Source organism: Onychomys torridus, chromosome 21 (assembly GCF_903995425.1).
Source record: "Onychomys torridus chromosome 21, mOncTor1.1, whole genome shotgun sequence".
NCBI classification, from domain to species: Eukaryota; Metazoa; Chordata; class Mammalia; order Rodentia; family Cricetidae; genus Onychomys; species Onychomys torridus.
The window spans coordinates 43,409,539-43,424,263 of record NC_050463.1 but is presented as its reverse complement, the minus strand read 5'-3'; the positions used below and the strand labels follow the sequence as shown (position 1 = coordinate 43,424,263).

Here is a 14,725-nt window from a genome sequence, read left to right as displayed (position 1 = left end):
TCCATCAACAGATGAATGGGGAATGAAAATTTGGTGTGTGTGTGTGTGTACCAAATTAAATGTGTGTGTGCATATATATATACCAAATACATACATACACTAAATTTACAGCTGAATAGTAATTCAATTCCATCAATGAAATCACAAAATATACAAGTGAATGGAGAGACTTAGAATGTATAATATTAAGCAAGGTCACATAATCTTAGAAAGAAAAACCTTCATGTTGTCCTTCATTTGTGAAATCTAGACAATAATATATGTACATACATAAACAAATGCACAGGTGGGTTCTATATAGCCAGGAGAAAACAGAACAAGACGGGCTAACTCCTGGGGGATGAAGGTGGACAGAATGCAGGCAATGAACGTGAGTTATAAAGGAAGACACATGGTGGTGGGTAAGTGCATACAAATATATTCCTAGTGTAAGTGAAAAGTCCAATCTGAGGCTCTAGAGATTTCCTGTAGAATGTCTACTATAACTGCATAGACGCTCACTGAATTGAATAGTTTCTGGACCTTGTTAATTTCAGAGAAAAAGAGAGAGAGAGAGAGAGAGAGAGAGAGAGAGAGAGAAGGAGGGAGGGAAAGAATGTGTGTTTGCAAATTTTTAAAGATTGCTTTTTTAAAAACACACTAAACTGAGAGAGAATACTATATGAATAGCCCAAAGTAAATGAAATTTGATTCTGGAAATACATTGCAGGATTCCTGCAAGAATCTTGCCTTACTTGGACAAATATTTAAGTTATTAGTATAATCAGAGCTCAGCTGATGGCTGGATGAGTGAGGAACAACCTACAAGTGTCAAAGGATGCCCTAGAATTCAAATTGTCCTGGGCTGATTCACGGGAGAAAACACCACGCTTTCTCTACACTGTGTTCTGTTTCTGTAAAGAAAAGATACATTCCTAATGTGTTCTCAAGCCTTAGGAACCAAATGAACCACATTCAGGCCTCCAAAGAAATCATAAAGTTCTAAGGGCATTTTTAATCAAAAGCTATTCCTTTCAAAACCCATTTCCAAACTCATCCCTTCATTCACTATTAAGAGAAACCTTCTCCAAGAAGACATTCTCTAAAATAAGAAGCAAAATCCTTGTCATTCAGGAATGAATGGGTTAGGACAAGAGGGAGTCTCTAAACAAATAATTTTAAAATACAATATAAAAGCCTCAATCACATTTTAACAGGAGCAAGACAGAAGCCCAAGACGATGACTGTGTCCCTGCAGACTTCAAACTTAGGGATGGATGAACCAAAGCCTAAGCTGTATGCTTTAGACATCTGAAAATGACTGGGACTACTTAAGAAAACTTCAATTGTACATTCCAAAAACTCCACACACAATGGTCAGCAATGGGCCTTCATTTCCCAGGGAGCTCTCTGAGGAGAGCTGAAGTTCTGACCAGTATCTGCCTCACATTATCTGCCATTCAGTAGCTGTCTACTGGTCCCCTGGAAACCTTATTTTAAAGGAATAAAGAAATTCCCGGGTTTCACATACTGAGAATTGTTCTCTATTAATTTTATTTCTTGAAGTCTCTTCAAATGTGGCCTTTAACTGAAACCTGACCTAGGTAGTTTCCACTTCCACCCCATTTTCTTCAGATTATCTCACTGCTTTCCCGGAACCCACTCATCTCTTCCCAGGGACTCAGGAGCGCCTGCCTCACGCGTGGCTTTGCTCCAGCTAGTATAGGACCTTGCTTCCCAGAGCTGTGCCTGAAGCCGAGCTCAGCCCCACCTGGGAAATTAAGACCATTACGGACAATCTTCTCATCACAACTTTATTGACACATCAGCTCAACTTTTCCTTGATTTGCTGTGCATCTCGCCGTTTTCAGAACCAAAAACCACCAAGGGATTCAAGTTGGCTTCCACAGGGAGGTAACTAGGCAGATGTTCACAATGCAGAAGATTCTCCGAGACAAACAAACAAGGCACCAGAAGAGGAATGACGGCACTTAGAATGAACAGCAGACACTTCTGAAGGGAAAGTCTTCATCCACATGCAGAAATCCCAGGAAGTTGATTCTAAAAAAGCTATACTATGTCCCAGATACAAGTCCCAAGCTGTTACTAACATCTCTCAACTTAGGTAATATACATACACAGTTTATACCAAAACAACAACAGAACAGAAAATATGTAATTTTCATGTACTTTGAGTACCAGCAAAAATCTCACTCTTAAGTTTTCTCTAAAAGTCATCATTGCCCTCGAAGTGAAAGCCATCACCGGCGACACAAATGTTTGTTCCAATGCAGCAACACCCACACAGGTGCTGGACACATAGCTATGCCGACTACACTCTCTGTTTTCTGTCTTTACAATGTTTTGACATTTCGGAGTCCTTGCTAATCCCAGAGAGGCTATCCTCCCAAAAGCTAGCTGATGCTGGACATGGTAAACAGCCTGTGAGCCTAGATTTGACATGTAAAATAAATCCAGAGTCCAAACTCTGAACCAATTTCTCCGACTTGGTTGTTACATACTGTCTGTCAATCATTTGTCTTAAATCACTTCCAGGCCTGGTACTAGACAACTACAGTCTACATTGACAGCCTCAGGCTATCCATTATACCAAAGTTAACCTTGCCCATGCTCCCCTCCCCTCTTATGAGAATATCAATAAAAGCCTTTATACATGCTTTCCTTGACCCTGCTAGTCACTGCTGCCCACCAGGTGTTTTTCCTCTTGTTTTAGGATCTTTATCAACCACTTCCCTTCATGCCAATCATTTTCACATTTATGTGTCTGCACACCTAAGGAAACCTAAACTCCCAGGTGCAGTTTAGAGTAACAACTAGGGCAACATCTAGAACTATACAGTGAAACTCAGCCAAATTATTGGAGGAAGGAAGCCAGCTCCACAATCAGACAGCCCTGGGAAAAATGACCAGGTCCTCCTGATGCGAGTTTCAGACTTGAGGAGGCTCTGCTGTACATGCCCTAGGACACCTTCACCAGCACATTCTGGGAGCAGCAGTAACCGCAGACATTAATGAATGTGCTGCAAAGCATTTCAGACTCTCACTACCGGGTATTAGCGGACAGTCATAACCTCATATCCACTTAGTTCAGGCTGAGATGTCAAACAAGTCACAAAAAGCCCTTTTGGTCTTCAAAGCATCTGGATTTGGGGTCTGAGCATGCCGGCTTCTGAAGTGAAGAGTAAGTGAAGTAGGCAGGGGAAGAGTAAAATGGTCTCTAGCAGACAGAGCGCTCAGTAGCCCACTTCCTCCATAGGCAACTGGCTTCAAGTGCTGTTCTTCAGTTATGACTTGTTTTGATCCCCGCCCCCAAAACCGATTGAATGGTAAGTCTTTCTTGTAAAATGTACCACAGGTAAAAGAGGCAATTACTTCCATTTTATATAAATCATCATTTTTAAAGCCTTAGTATCACATTTAAGCAAGAAGGCCAACTTCACTCACTCAGAAGGAACTGTACACTCAAACACAATCACTCCTGGTTGACAGGGCATGTCGGCCCGCAGCTGTGTTTGCTATTGCCTACCACTGTATCTTCTCTGTGGAAGATGGAGGTGGTATCCGTTCACCTGCAAAGGAGACTTCAGAGTCTCAGTATGTCCTTTCTTTACTATGTACCTTCTGCCAACACACAAGCCATGGATGACTAGGGGAAAATAGTCTTCCTTTGGCAACTAGCCATTCTCACACCTCAACAGTATTCCTTTCTTTTCATTGCTCATCTTAAATGAGTGGTCCAGCACATGGTATTCACTCCTTCATGCCCATTCCTTGAGTTCTGCTCATCTTGAAGGAGAGATCCAATACATGGTATTCACTCCTTCATGTCCACTCCCTGATTTCTGCTCATCTTGAAGGAGTGTTCTAGCACATGGTATTCACTCCTTCATGTTCATTCCCTGAGTTCTGCTCATCTTGAAGGAGTGGTCCAGAACATGGTATTCACTCCTTCATGCCCATTCCCTGAGTTCTGCATCCCTGCATCTCAACAAAGGCACTGGCAGAACTCAGTTGGACTATTTTTCTGTTTCACTGTTTATAATCTTTATCATTTAGAAAAACAGTAACTAGTAACCCTACATCAAAACCTTCACAGTATAATGTTGAGGAGGGAAGAGTAATGTCTGCAATTTACCTTGAAATACATAAAAAATCGCCTGGCTTGGTGGGAGAAGGGTGAAGAATAAAAACTGCAGTGTGACAATAAAAGACAAATTGCCAACTCTAGATAAAGGGCTAGGGATCCATTCAATGCAGAATGTTTTCAATTTTCTCTTCTTTTTGTTTTCTTTTTTTTTTGGGGGGGGGGCGGTTCTGAGACAGGGTTTCTCTGTGTACCTTTGCACCTTTTCCTGGAACTCACTTGGTAGCCCAGGCTGGCCTCGAACTCACAGAGATTCGCCTGCCTCTGCCTCCTGATTGCTGGGATTAAAGGCATGCGCCACCACTGCCCAGCTTGTTTTCAATTTTATTATGAATAGTGAATGTTTTAGTAAAGTTGTGGAGGGAAAAGTCTTCCCTTACAAATAAATATTTTGAATATTCAATCTTGCTGCTTGCAATCTTGCAAGCTTCCTTCTAGAACAGTTATCCAGGTATGGTCCCCAGCACTCAGCCAGCTAGGCTCATAACCACCCAGGTGTTTTCTAATAGAACCACAGGTGTCCAGGGAACTACCCCCTTCACAAGCCCAGGTGACAAAGATCATGTCTCTTCCCTAATCACTACAGAGCTGCTGGTATCACATAACATTTTTCCTCCACATAAGATCACAACTCATTAATATCTTCCACCCTAGCCTGGGGCCTCTCCTAACAGACCAGCCATTAAAGTCAATTGATGGGAAGACTGGAAAGGCAGAGAATCATGTCTTACACCACCCCGCATTAAAACTTTCCTACAGCTCTCATTGGGAATCAAGAGTTGCTGCAAAGGGCCAGTCAAGCCCCACATAAAGGACACATGACAGCCTTGGAGGCAGCCTTGGAAGCAATGTTTGACCCATTTCAGAGGAGAGGATAAACACACTGACAAGGGGTTTCACAGGGACCCACGAAATTCCATTTTGGCTAAAGAAAATCACAGGAACTTTACATCACAATTTAAAATATATGTATCTTAAAAAGAACTGCTCCATTTTTCAGGAGTGTATATGAGCTTAGTTTGCGATGCTAGTCTGCAAACCTTGGAGGCAATGCATTTTTCCAAAGACGTTAAACATCCAAAATAAGATAATCTGTGCCAAACCTCTAGAAAGCACTCCACGGTGAATTCCATTCTAGAACTAAATGCTCACAGCAAAGTCGCCCTTATTATTGATTTGGAAATCATTAGCCATTAAATCATTCATTCAGCTAAATATATAATGATTAATTTTTCAGTTGGTTTCCATAAAAACTTTTTCATCAATTTTATTAAAAGAGTCTAAAAATTCAAATCATGTGGGGAAGTTTAACATGTGTTATAATCCACGTCAGAAGCCATCAAGACAAGAATCACATTTCTATCATGATTTTAATTTTATTTAAATGTAGTTTCCATCATTCTTCAATTCTGCTGGGGTTCTGGCCATTACCTCATGTTATAAAACTATTATGCATAGTTTCTCTATATATTAGCATTATTCAAAGACATCATATTTGCTAGCCACAACATGCTTCACAAAAGATAAATCCAAATAAAAGAGGTTATTATTAAAACCATCCCTATCCTGAATGTTCACAGCAAATTAAGGGCACTTAAAAAATATCCTTTCTTTGCCCTAAAATGTTTCTCAAGCAGTAATATTGAATATTACAAAAACTATACCAGGACACAAGAGATATGCCCTGTACCCTGATATCCTATTGACCCCACCAACAGCACACAAACATGCATTCAGATCAACCGAGAGCACACGCTACCTTCACTGATCCCAGAACCATGGTCCCCACGTCACCCTTCCCCACCACATGGAGAAACAGTCACTTCACATGTCCCAAACAGACCACCCTGTAGCTTCTGGCAGAACTGATAATAGATGTAGCAACTAAGGTCTGAGCTTCAGTTGAACAGAACAGAGAGAAATGACACAGGTGCCTTCTCTGTCCTGAAGGGAAAAGGGGCACAGAGCACAAACATGGGGAGTTTGAAGAAAGGATATATGGTAGCTGGGATGAACCAATGTTGAAAAAAATTACACATATAGTTAACTGCAATTTCATAATCTAATGGACCCAAATCTAAAGATTCTGAAAGAAACGGTCTCCAATTTGATCTGAAAGCTTCAGTATTTCCTGAAATTCTCTAAGTGATTCTAATATGTAATCAGTAAGGAGAGTGTTAGAGGTGGATCCTGAGAAAAGGGAAAAATTATAACTGGATTGTCAAGTGTGAGGTGGAAGCCAGATAAACAAGTCAGAAGATATCTAAGCACAGGTACACAGGTGGAGCCTCACTGTGACGTCATCCAGGACCCCTGTCCAGGGATGGAATATCTACACTATGAACCCTTTGTAGACCTTCTCCGGCACTCTCACCTGCCTCCCTGCCTGCCTGTCCCTTCACCCAAATGACCAGAAACAGCAGACTTGGGACCCACTCCTAGGTACTATCTGACTCCAGCTTACCAAGTGGAGGTCAACATAAAAGCCAATGTATTTCCTACGTTCCTTCTCAGGACACTTTTCCCAAGTTTTGCTGCGCCCAGCCGAGTGCCCTGGCAGCCTGGGTGGCAGAGGCCGGGCTTCTGGGCAAAGGCAGGTGCCTAGCACGAGGTAACTGAAAGCTATGTGAGGATGCCCAAGAAGCTTTGCCCTCCTTACCTCCCCTCCTTCTCACTAATGGCTTGGAATAGACCAATGGCTGGAGCTCCAGCAGCCTTTGAACCTTGAGAAACACTGATCATAAAGGGCAGATGAACAGGAAGACGTTACCAAATAAACACCTCAGACAGGCAAGATTGCTCAGCAGTTGAGATATCTGCCCACAGCCTCATGAACTGAGAATCATTCCTCAGGACTCACATGGTGAGAGCAAGAACTGACTCCCAAGTTGTCCTTAGACACACACACACACACACACACACACACACTCACACACTCTCACACACACACATACACAGATGCGCGCGCGCACACACACACACACACACACACACACACACACACACACACACACAGACGTAGTTTAAAAATTATTTTTAAAAAATGCTTAGAAACTCCAAAAGAAACATCAAACTAAAAAAGAGAAGCAGGAACAAAGACAAGTAAGCTGCCTTTAGTAAACTTGCACATGTCTTTCTTTTCCAGAACATTCTCCCTGGAAATATGTCACTATGTAGAAAACTCTGTAGATCAACACCAGCTCTACATTCAAAGAACAGAAGTAAACACTGAGCACAGTGCACCATTCGCTATGACCATTAGCATCTTAAAGACAGGAATTGTAGATATTCAAATTTACATGTGCCCACAGAAAACAGTAAGCACTCAAATACTTTTAACAAACTGATAGATGCCATTAGGCAATTCAAAATTACTGCTTTTTTTTTTCACAGATTCATTGCTCTTCTAATAGGACCTGAGCCCTGCTGAGAGGTCACAGGCTGCCTTACCTTCTGTGGTTGGAAACACTTCTGTTTTAGCCTCTGCCAGCTTTCCAGTTCTCAGCAACACTTCAGCAAAGCTTTCCACAGGAACCTGCTGATAGGAGGCAGGGGTCACTTCAGATGACACAAAAGCACAAGTTTCACTTAGAAAACACGATTGCAGGATTGCATGGTGAGCTGGATAACTATTTCTCACTAATGCACACTGTTTTATTTAACACTTTGGTGGACTTTCAACTTGTAAAATATCATGATCTATATGAAACAAATCCCAGAACTAATAACCACCATGTTAAAAGCCAGGCCCAAGATGAACTTCAGGAAGACTGTAGTTTCTCCTTGTTCATGGCAGCTCAACCTGTCTTCTTAAGCACACTGTCCTTACCTCAGTGACAAAGGGGTGAGTGATGACCGACTCGTAGAAAGGATGGCATCCTTGCTGTGCTAGGTCGTCATTGGCTACAGTTCCCATTCGATAGGCTCCACCAAATTCCTGCCCCTAAGAAGAACGATGTGAGGGAAACTAGATTAAAAGAGAGACTAAAGACAGGCAGAAAGGAGAAGCAGAAGGGTGGGAAGTGGAGGTGCTACTTTCAGAAGAAAGTAATCAGTGTGTTTGGTACAACTGAGGCAGAGTGACACAGACGCCCAGCAGAGGACCTAGGGCACAGCAGCTGCAGCCTGGGAGTAGCACTTCCACCACGCTGCTGCCATCGGCCTGCTTGGCCATGCTGACACCAGTGCATGAGCAGTACTGGAGAGCAGTATTAGTTAGAAGAACCATGTAAGATGCCACCCTGGGTGGCTCTACTCACAAACTGCCAGCGGCTCTGAGTAAGGCGAGCAGCCAGGCCATGCACTGTTGACAACAAAGGTGGTATCCCTCTGCAAACCGTGCAGATTTTGTTCTGTGTGCCATCACAGGTCTATGACCCTCCACTGAAACAGTCCCTTCAAGGAGGTCTGACTGTTACTCCAGGCCAGGCCCAGGTCGGTGTGCTCAAGTCTTACAAATCACAGCATGGTCTACTTTCACTAGCTGGACTCCTTCAGTACTGTTCCCCACTCCAAACATCCTTTGGTTTTATCGCTGCCATTCCTGGCTAGCAAGCACCTACTGCCCTACTACACTCACTAGACTTGTCTGCTCTCCTCAAATAGGTGGGAAAGTCAAGTTAAAAGACATTCTGTCAAAGAGGACAAAGATGACAGCAGACTTCCTGGTGGGCACAGTCCAGGAAACAATGAAGCTGTAATGTTTAAAAAGTGATACGTTAATAACAGTGTTGAACGATTTTAACACTTATGTTAAATAAGCCTTCAAAAAAAAGAGAAAAACTCCACCAGGAGAAAAAGACAAAACTACGATAATCATAATCCAGTGCGACAATGAAGAGCCAGGTCTATCCTGATGGCAGGGCCAGCATCTCAGTAACTGGTACCTGCTTTGCCAACTGTGCATACCTCTGCCCCCACATTTCCTCTTTCCTGAAGAAGCCCCACACAGACCCTCAGGAGTACTTAAAAGACTGCCCCCAACAGCCGCGTCCACTTCCATCATACTCGATTGTGTGAAATGCCTGGCATCTCCCACCCGGCGAGCTAGCTGGGAATCCGCCTCAGCTTCCACCCACGAGCAGCACCGCCTTTCCACACAGCGTCTCATGAGCTCATTAAGAAAAGGTGCAGCAGCACACAGACACACTATCGAGACTCTCCAAAGCTTTCCATCTCCTGCAGCCAAAGTCCACAGTCACATCACAGTCTGCGTGAGGCTTTCAGCGCTGACCTCCTCACTAAAAGCCACTCTGGACTCCTCCATGTTCTACCAAGATGTAAGCATGTTTCCCACACCAGGGCTGTGGATCTGCCCTATGTGGCGCAATCACATTTCTGTGTGAAATGATTATTTTCTGAAAAACCCTACTTCTGTCTAACTCAAAACTCCACTCTCTCAATAAAATCATTATTCACTTACTTATTCAAGTATTTTTTTATTCATTCTCACTGGTTTTCTTTAGAAGTAACTTTTATAGTTTATATTAATTATACAGAGGTTACATTATGCATGCAATGTGCCTGTATCAGACACACACCTTCAGTAGCATTCTTTATAATCCACTCCCCCACCTTCCTTCTACATGTCCACTTCTTAGTTCAGGCCCTTTCTCAAGCTTTCAACCAGGAGAGAAAATGTGATAATTATCGTCTTTCTGAGCATGGCTCATTTCCAGTAATATGATCCTTGCCGGTTCTATCTTTTTTTTTTTTCTGAAAATATCAGTTTTGTTCTTTATAACTGAGCAAACTTCATTTAGAATGCAAACCATATTTTCTAATTTGTCTCTTCTTCTGTTGATAGGCACTGAGGCTGAGTCCATAATTGGGCATGTGAATGGTGTCGCAGAGACACAAGGATGGCACTGAAGTCACAGTCAGCACAAACTCAGGTTCTTCCGGATATGCATCCTCAAGTGCTGTGAGTGGATCACAGGATGCTCTTTCTTCCGTTTTAGAAACCTCTGTACCAGTGTCCATATGGGCTGTGATTCATATTCCCATCAGCAGGAGGAAGGGTTCTTTCTTCCCATATCCTTAACAGTATTTGTTATTCTTTGCTGGTAGCCATTCTGATTTGAATTGAATACTAAATGTAGTTTCGATATGCAATCATCTCATAGATAAAAATATTGGACATTTTTTCATGTACTCATTACCCATTTGTACTTCATTAGAAATGTTCGTCCATTGTCCATTTATCAATTTGATTATTACCACTTTATTTAAATGTTAGAGATCCTTATTATCCCAGATAATAATTCTTTGTCAGAGGACTGCCTACTCTATAAGGATTTCTCTATCTGGTGGACATTCTTGTCAGAATGCTGATCCTTTCTCGGCTCTGTAGTTTTCCAGTTTGATATAGTCCCGTCTACCCATACTTGCTCTTATCTCCTGAGCCTATTTTCCTCCAGTACCCTCAATGTTTCAGGTCCTGTATTAAGGATGCTGAATTTCATTCAGAGGTAGGGAAGTAGTTTCACTCTTGTATGTGTAGATATTCAGTTTTCCCAGCACCTCTTGTTGAAGAAGCTAATTTTTCCCTACTATATCATTTTGGTACTATAATTATGAAGTCAGGTGGCCTTAAGGGCATGTCCTTATTTCTAAATTTTCTACCCTAGTCCACCAGGTAGTAGACCGTGTGTCTGTTTTGTGGTCACTAACATGCTGTTTTTATTATCACATCTCTGCAGTATATGTGTATGTCAAATATTGAAATGTCTCCTAAATGGTTCATTAGCTCAAGAATGCTTTGGGTATTAGAGATGTTTTATGTTCCCATGTAAATTTTAGGATGGTTTTTCATAGATTCTGAAGAATGTCACTGGCTGAATCTGTACACTGCATGGACATTTAAAAAATATTCTGTATATCCAGGAACTTGGAAACCTTCCCACTGACTGCATTCTGTCTCCTCCACCAATTCTTTATAGTTTTCATTGGAGAGATCTTTAAGTTTATACTTGTGGTTGTCTGTTTGAGTAGTACTGTGAGTGAGACTGTCTTCAGAGTTCGTTCAGTGAGCTGATCATCACTCTATGGAAAAGCTAATGATTCCTCAATCCTAATTGTGTCCCCTGCTACTTTGCTGAGAATGCTTACAAGATCTTCAAGTCTTCTGGTGGATTCTTTGAGGACTTCTAACTGTAGAACCACCATCTGAAAACAAGGACAATTTGTCTCTTCCTTTTTTGTTTGCAACTTCTTCACTTCTTTCTCTTGCCTTACGCATTTGGCTAAGAGACGGAGGACAACATTATCTCACACTGGTTCTCTTGGAAGAGTGCTCTCTACTTTTCCCGTTCAAGATAATGCTGACTACAAATCCACCATATTGAAGTTATTCTTACATCACAGTACCATTTCACTACTGTGTAGATATTTCATCTTCTCCACCATTGTAAAGAATGAAATTACACTGAAGTCTTCCCCTATTTTATTCCCAGAATTTATAATAGTATGTGAGCCTAAGAAAATGACTACTGAGCATATATTAAATGGATGGACAGGTAGACGATGAGGAATGAGTGAATGTAGAGGGAGAATTCTATGAGTGTGTAGGATGCATGGAGATGGACGGATGGTGAGGAATGAGTGAATAGAGAGAGAGAATTCCATGAGTATGTGAGTTACACTGGAATGGACGGATAAGCAGATAGATGGTGAGGAAGGAGTGAGTGGAGAGAGAGAATCCATGAGTGTGTGGGATGCATTGGTGTTGCACCCACGTGTACCCTTTATTTTCTTGTACAGAACAAAGAACTGCATGCAGCGGGGCAAAGCAGAAAAGGCAGCAAAGGTAACACAGATTAAGAACATCACCAAAGCAGCCTCAACTGTTCTACTGTGTTAGGCTCATCTGTAACTCCAGGGTAGAAGCAGGAGTCTGTAAAGACATCCCCAAGATGACACTACCTGTCCTCAAGTACCAACTCACAGAAATACAACAGAAGCAACTGGGTACTCAGAATCATTTTCTTCTTTTATCTCCCTGGATTTTAATCCTGACATATAAAACAGATGGTACTCAAATGAATCTCAGTTTCTTTGCAAGGAATGCATGGAAGAAAATTACATTCTATGACATAGATTGCTCATTCCTTACCCAATGGGAGGACCAGACTTCTTAAGGTATTTTGACTATCACAGATTTATTTTGACAACAACTAGACAGCAGCACTGAGAAACCGATGTGAATCATGAAACTAATTTCTATAAAGAGGCCTTGCTTACCTGGAGGGGCCGCAGGTATGCTAAAGACTTCTTCCACCACTGCCCATCACTGACAGCCTGCAGCACAGCCTTGGTAGTCGTCGTGGTATTGGACAAGACTTTCATGGTGGTTGCAGTGGTCCAGTGTAACAGGTCAGCTGAGCTGCTGTCCGAAGCACGTCCATCATCCTGTGTTGAGAAGAGAAAAGTGGTCACTGGTAAGACGGAGCACAGCTAGAGATGGCTGACACCAATCAAACTCATTAACACCAAGGTGAGCGCATTAAAGTCCACCTGAGTCAGTAACTACACACATGCGAAAGAAGAAAGCTAATAGTGTGTCGTTCCCCACTCGCTGTTTACAAAAGAAAACAGAAAGAATGTCAGTGCCATCAGTCAACACTCACTTCCAGAAGGTCTGCCAAGAAGAGATGCGCTTTGTTTTACCAATCCAATGGCCCCACATTTTAAGTGGTTTTTAAATTACGATGTAAATCATTTGAGTAATCGATGCTTCTATAACCCCGACAAAGGCAGAAGTCTCCAATAAACTGTCTTTCAATAGAAAAGGAATTGCTTTTCCTCAAACAAGTGGATGATTGATACTATGTATAAGATGTCTTGAGTTATTCAATAAGAATGTTACCTATCGCTTTAAAAACCCCAACAGGGAGGAAAAAAATCACACACACTAACTGTCTTCTAAATAAAAATGACAAAGACTACATCTGCTCATATTCAAAATGATTCTATGAAAGTCAACTTTTTGGTCAATGTCTACTTACAGGTTTCTCTTAAGTATTCCAGTAGGGTTAGAAACTAAGTGGTAATCCTCTGAGTCTAATAACTGTCTTGGCCTCATGGTATTAACAGCAGACAGCCTAGTTTTGTCATTTAATTCTGGGTCATATCGTTCATCAAAGTAATAAAAACTAATAGAATCACTCAAAAGGTCTCAGGAGATCCTCTCATACAGAGCAACCAGACAGGAGCATGTTCTAGATCTACTTGACAATAGCTTTGGAAGCAGAACTAAGGAGAAGCCACCCGGATCCTGTGCTGGGACCCGTGGGACTATTACTCGGCAATGGAACTTTGCAGATGATTAAGGACACCACCCTGGAAGCATTAAACCAAAATGGTGCACTTGAAAAGCATAATGACTTAAACCCACAAAGCAGAAATCCTGCCATAGCTAGGGTCAAGGGTCAAAGAGCCTGTAAGGGAGAAGCTGGGGGTAGGGGGTGTGAGAGATTTGAAATATAAAAGGACTCAACCCACAGTTGTTGCCCTTCAAAGTGGAGGATGAGAGCCATGAGCCAAAGAATTATAGTACATTCCAGAAACTTGAGCACAACTGTCAGGTGATAACCAGTAAGAGAATGTGCACCTCAGTCCACAAGCACAAGGAATGAAATTTGGCCAACAACATGAAGAAGGATAAAAATAAAATCTCTACCAGAGCCTGCAACATACTTTGCTAACAGAAACAGTAAAGTAATGAACTGTTTCCTCAAAGCTACGGCTTTGTGGTGACAGCAAAGGGACAGTTCATGTTAGGACACTTCCATGTGCATTTCATTATTTTTTTTAATTTATTTATTCACTTATTTTTTTCTATTATCAGCTCGATACAGTACAAATTCTTATCCTAATAGTGAAATGTCTCACTGAGGCTTGCCCAGTGATTGAGTAAAACCAAAACTTATTATAAGCCACAGTCATCCTAGGGTCCCCCCTGCTATATAGCCTCCCTGGTTCTGTGGGTTGCAGTCTGATTGTTCTTTGCTTTATATCTAGTATCCACTTATGAGTGAGTACATACCACGTTTGTCCTTCTGAGTCTGGGTTACCTCACTCAGGATGATTTTTTTCTAGATCCATCCATTTGCCTCCAAATTTCATGCTGTCATTGTTTTTCTCTGCTGAGTAGTACTCCATTGTGTATATGTACCACATTTTCTTAATCCATTCTTCAGTTGACGGGCATCTAGGTTGTTCTGGCTATTATGAATAATGCTGATATGAACATAGTTGAGCATGTATCTTTGTGGTATGATTGAGCATTCCTTGGATATATACCCAAGAGTGGTATGGCTGGGTCTTGAGGTAGATCAATTCCCAATTTTCTGAGAAACCACCATACTGATTTCCACAGTGGTTGTACAAGGTTTTGCTCCCACCAACAGTGGAGGAGTGTTCCCTTTGCTCCACATCCTCTCCAGCATTGACTGTCATTAGTGTTTTTGATCTTAGCCATTCTAACAGGTGTTAAGGTGGTATCTCAGAGTTATTTTGATTTTCATTTCTCTGATGACTAAGGATGTTGAGCATTTCTTTAAATGTCTTTCAGCCATTTGA

At 41.8% G+C, this 14,725-nt stretch overlaps 1 protein-coding gene across 2 annotated transcripts in view; it reads right to left on the bottom strand.

The window, feature by feature from the left end:
• Positions 1-14,725, bottom strand: part of Nbas (NBAS subunit of NRZ tethering complex) — a 288,955-nt gene that overhangs the window by 114,394 nt on the left and 159,836 nt on the right. Inside the window, exons 37-39 of one of the 2 annotated variants that reach the window (XM_036170649.1) lie at positions 12,386-12,553; positions 7,974-8,087; positions 7,595-7,682 (exon numbers count right to left, since the gene is read on the bottom strand). In XM_036170649.1, coding sequence (XP_036026542.1) covers positions 7,595-7,682; positions 7,974-8,087; positions 12,386-12,553 — 370 coding nt within the window. The remainder of the gene's footprint in view (positions 1-7,594; positions 7,683-7,973; positions 8,088-12,385; positions 12,554-14,725) is intronic. The other variant, XM_036170651.1, reaches the window with a different exon arrangement.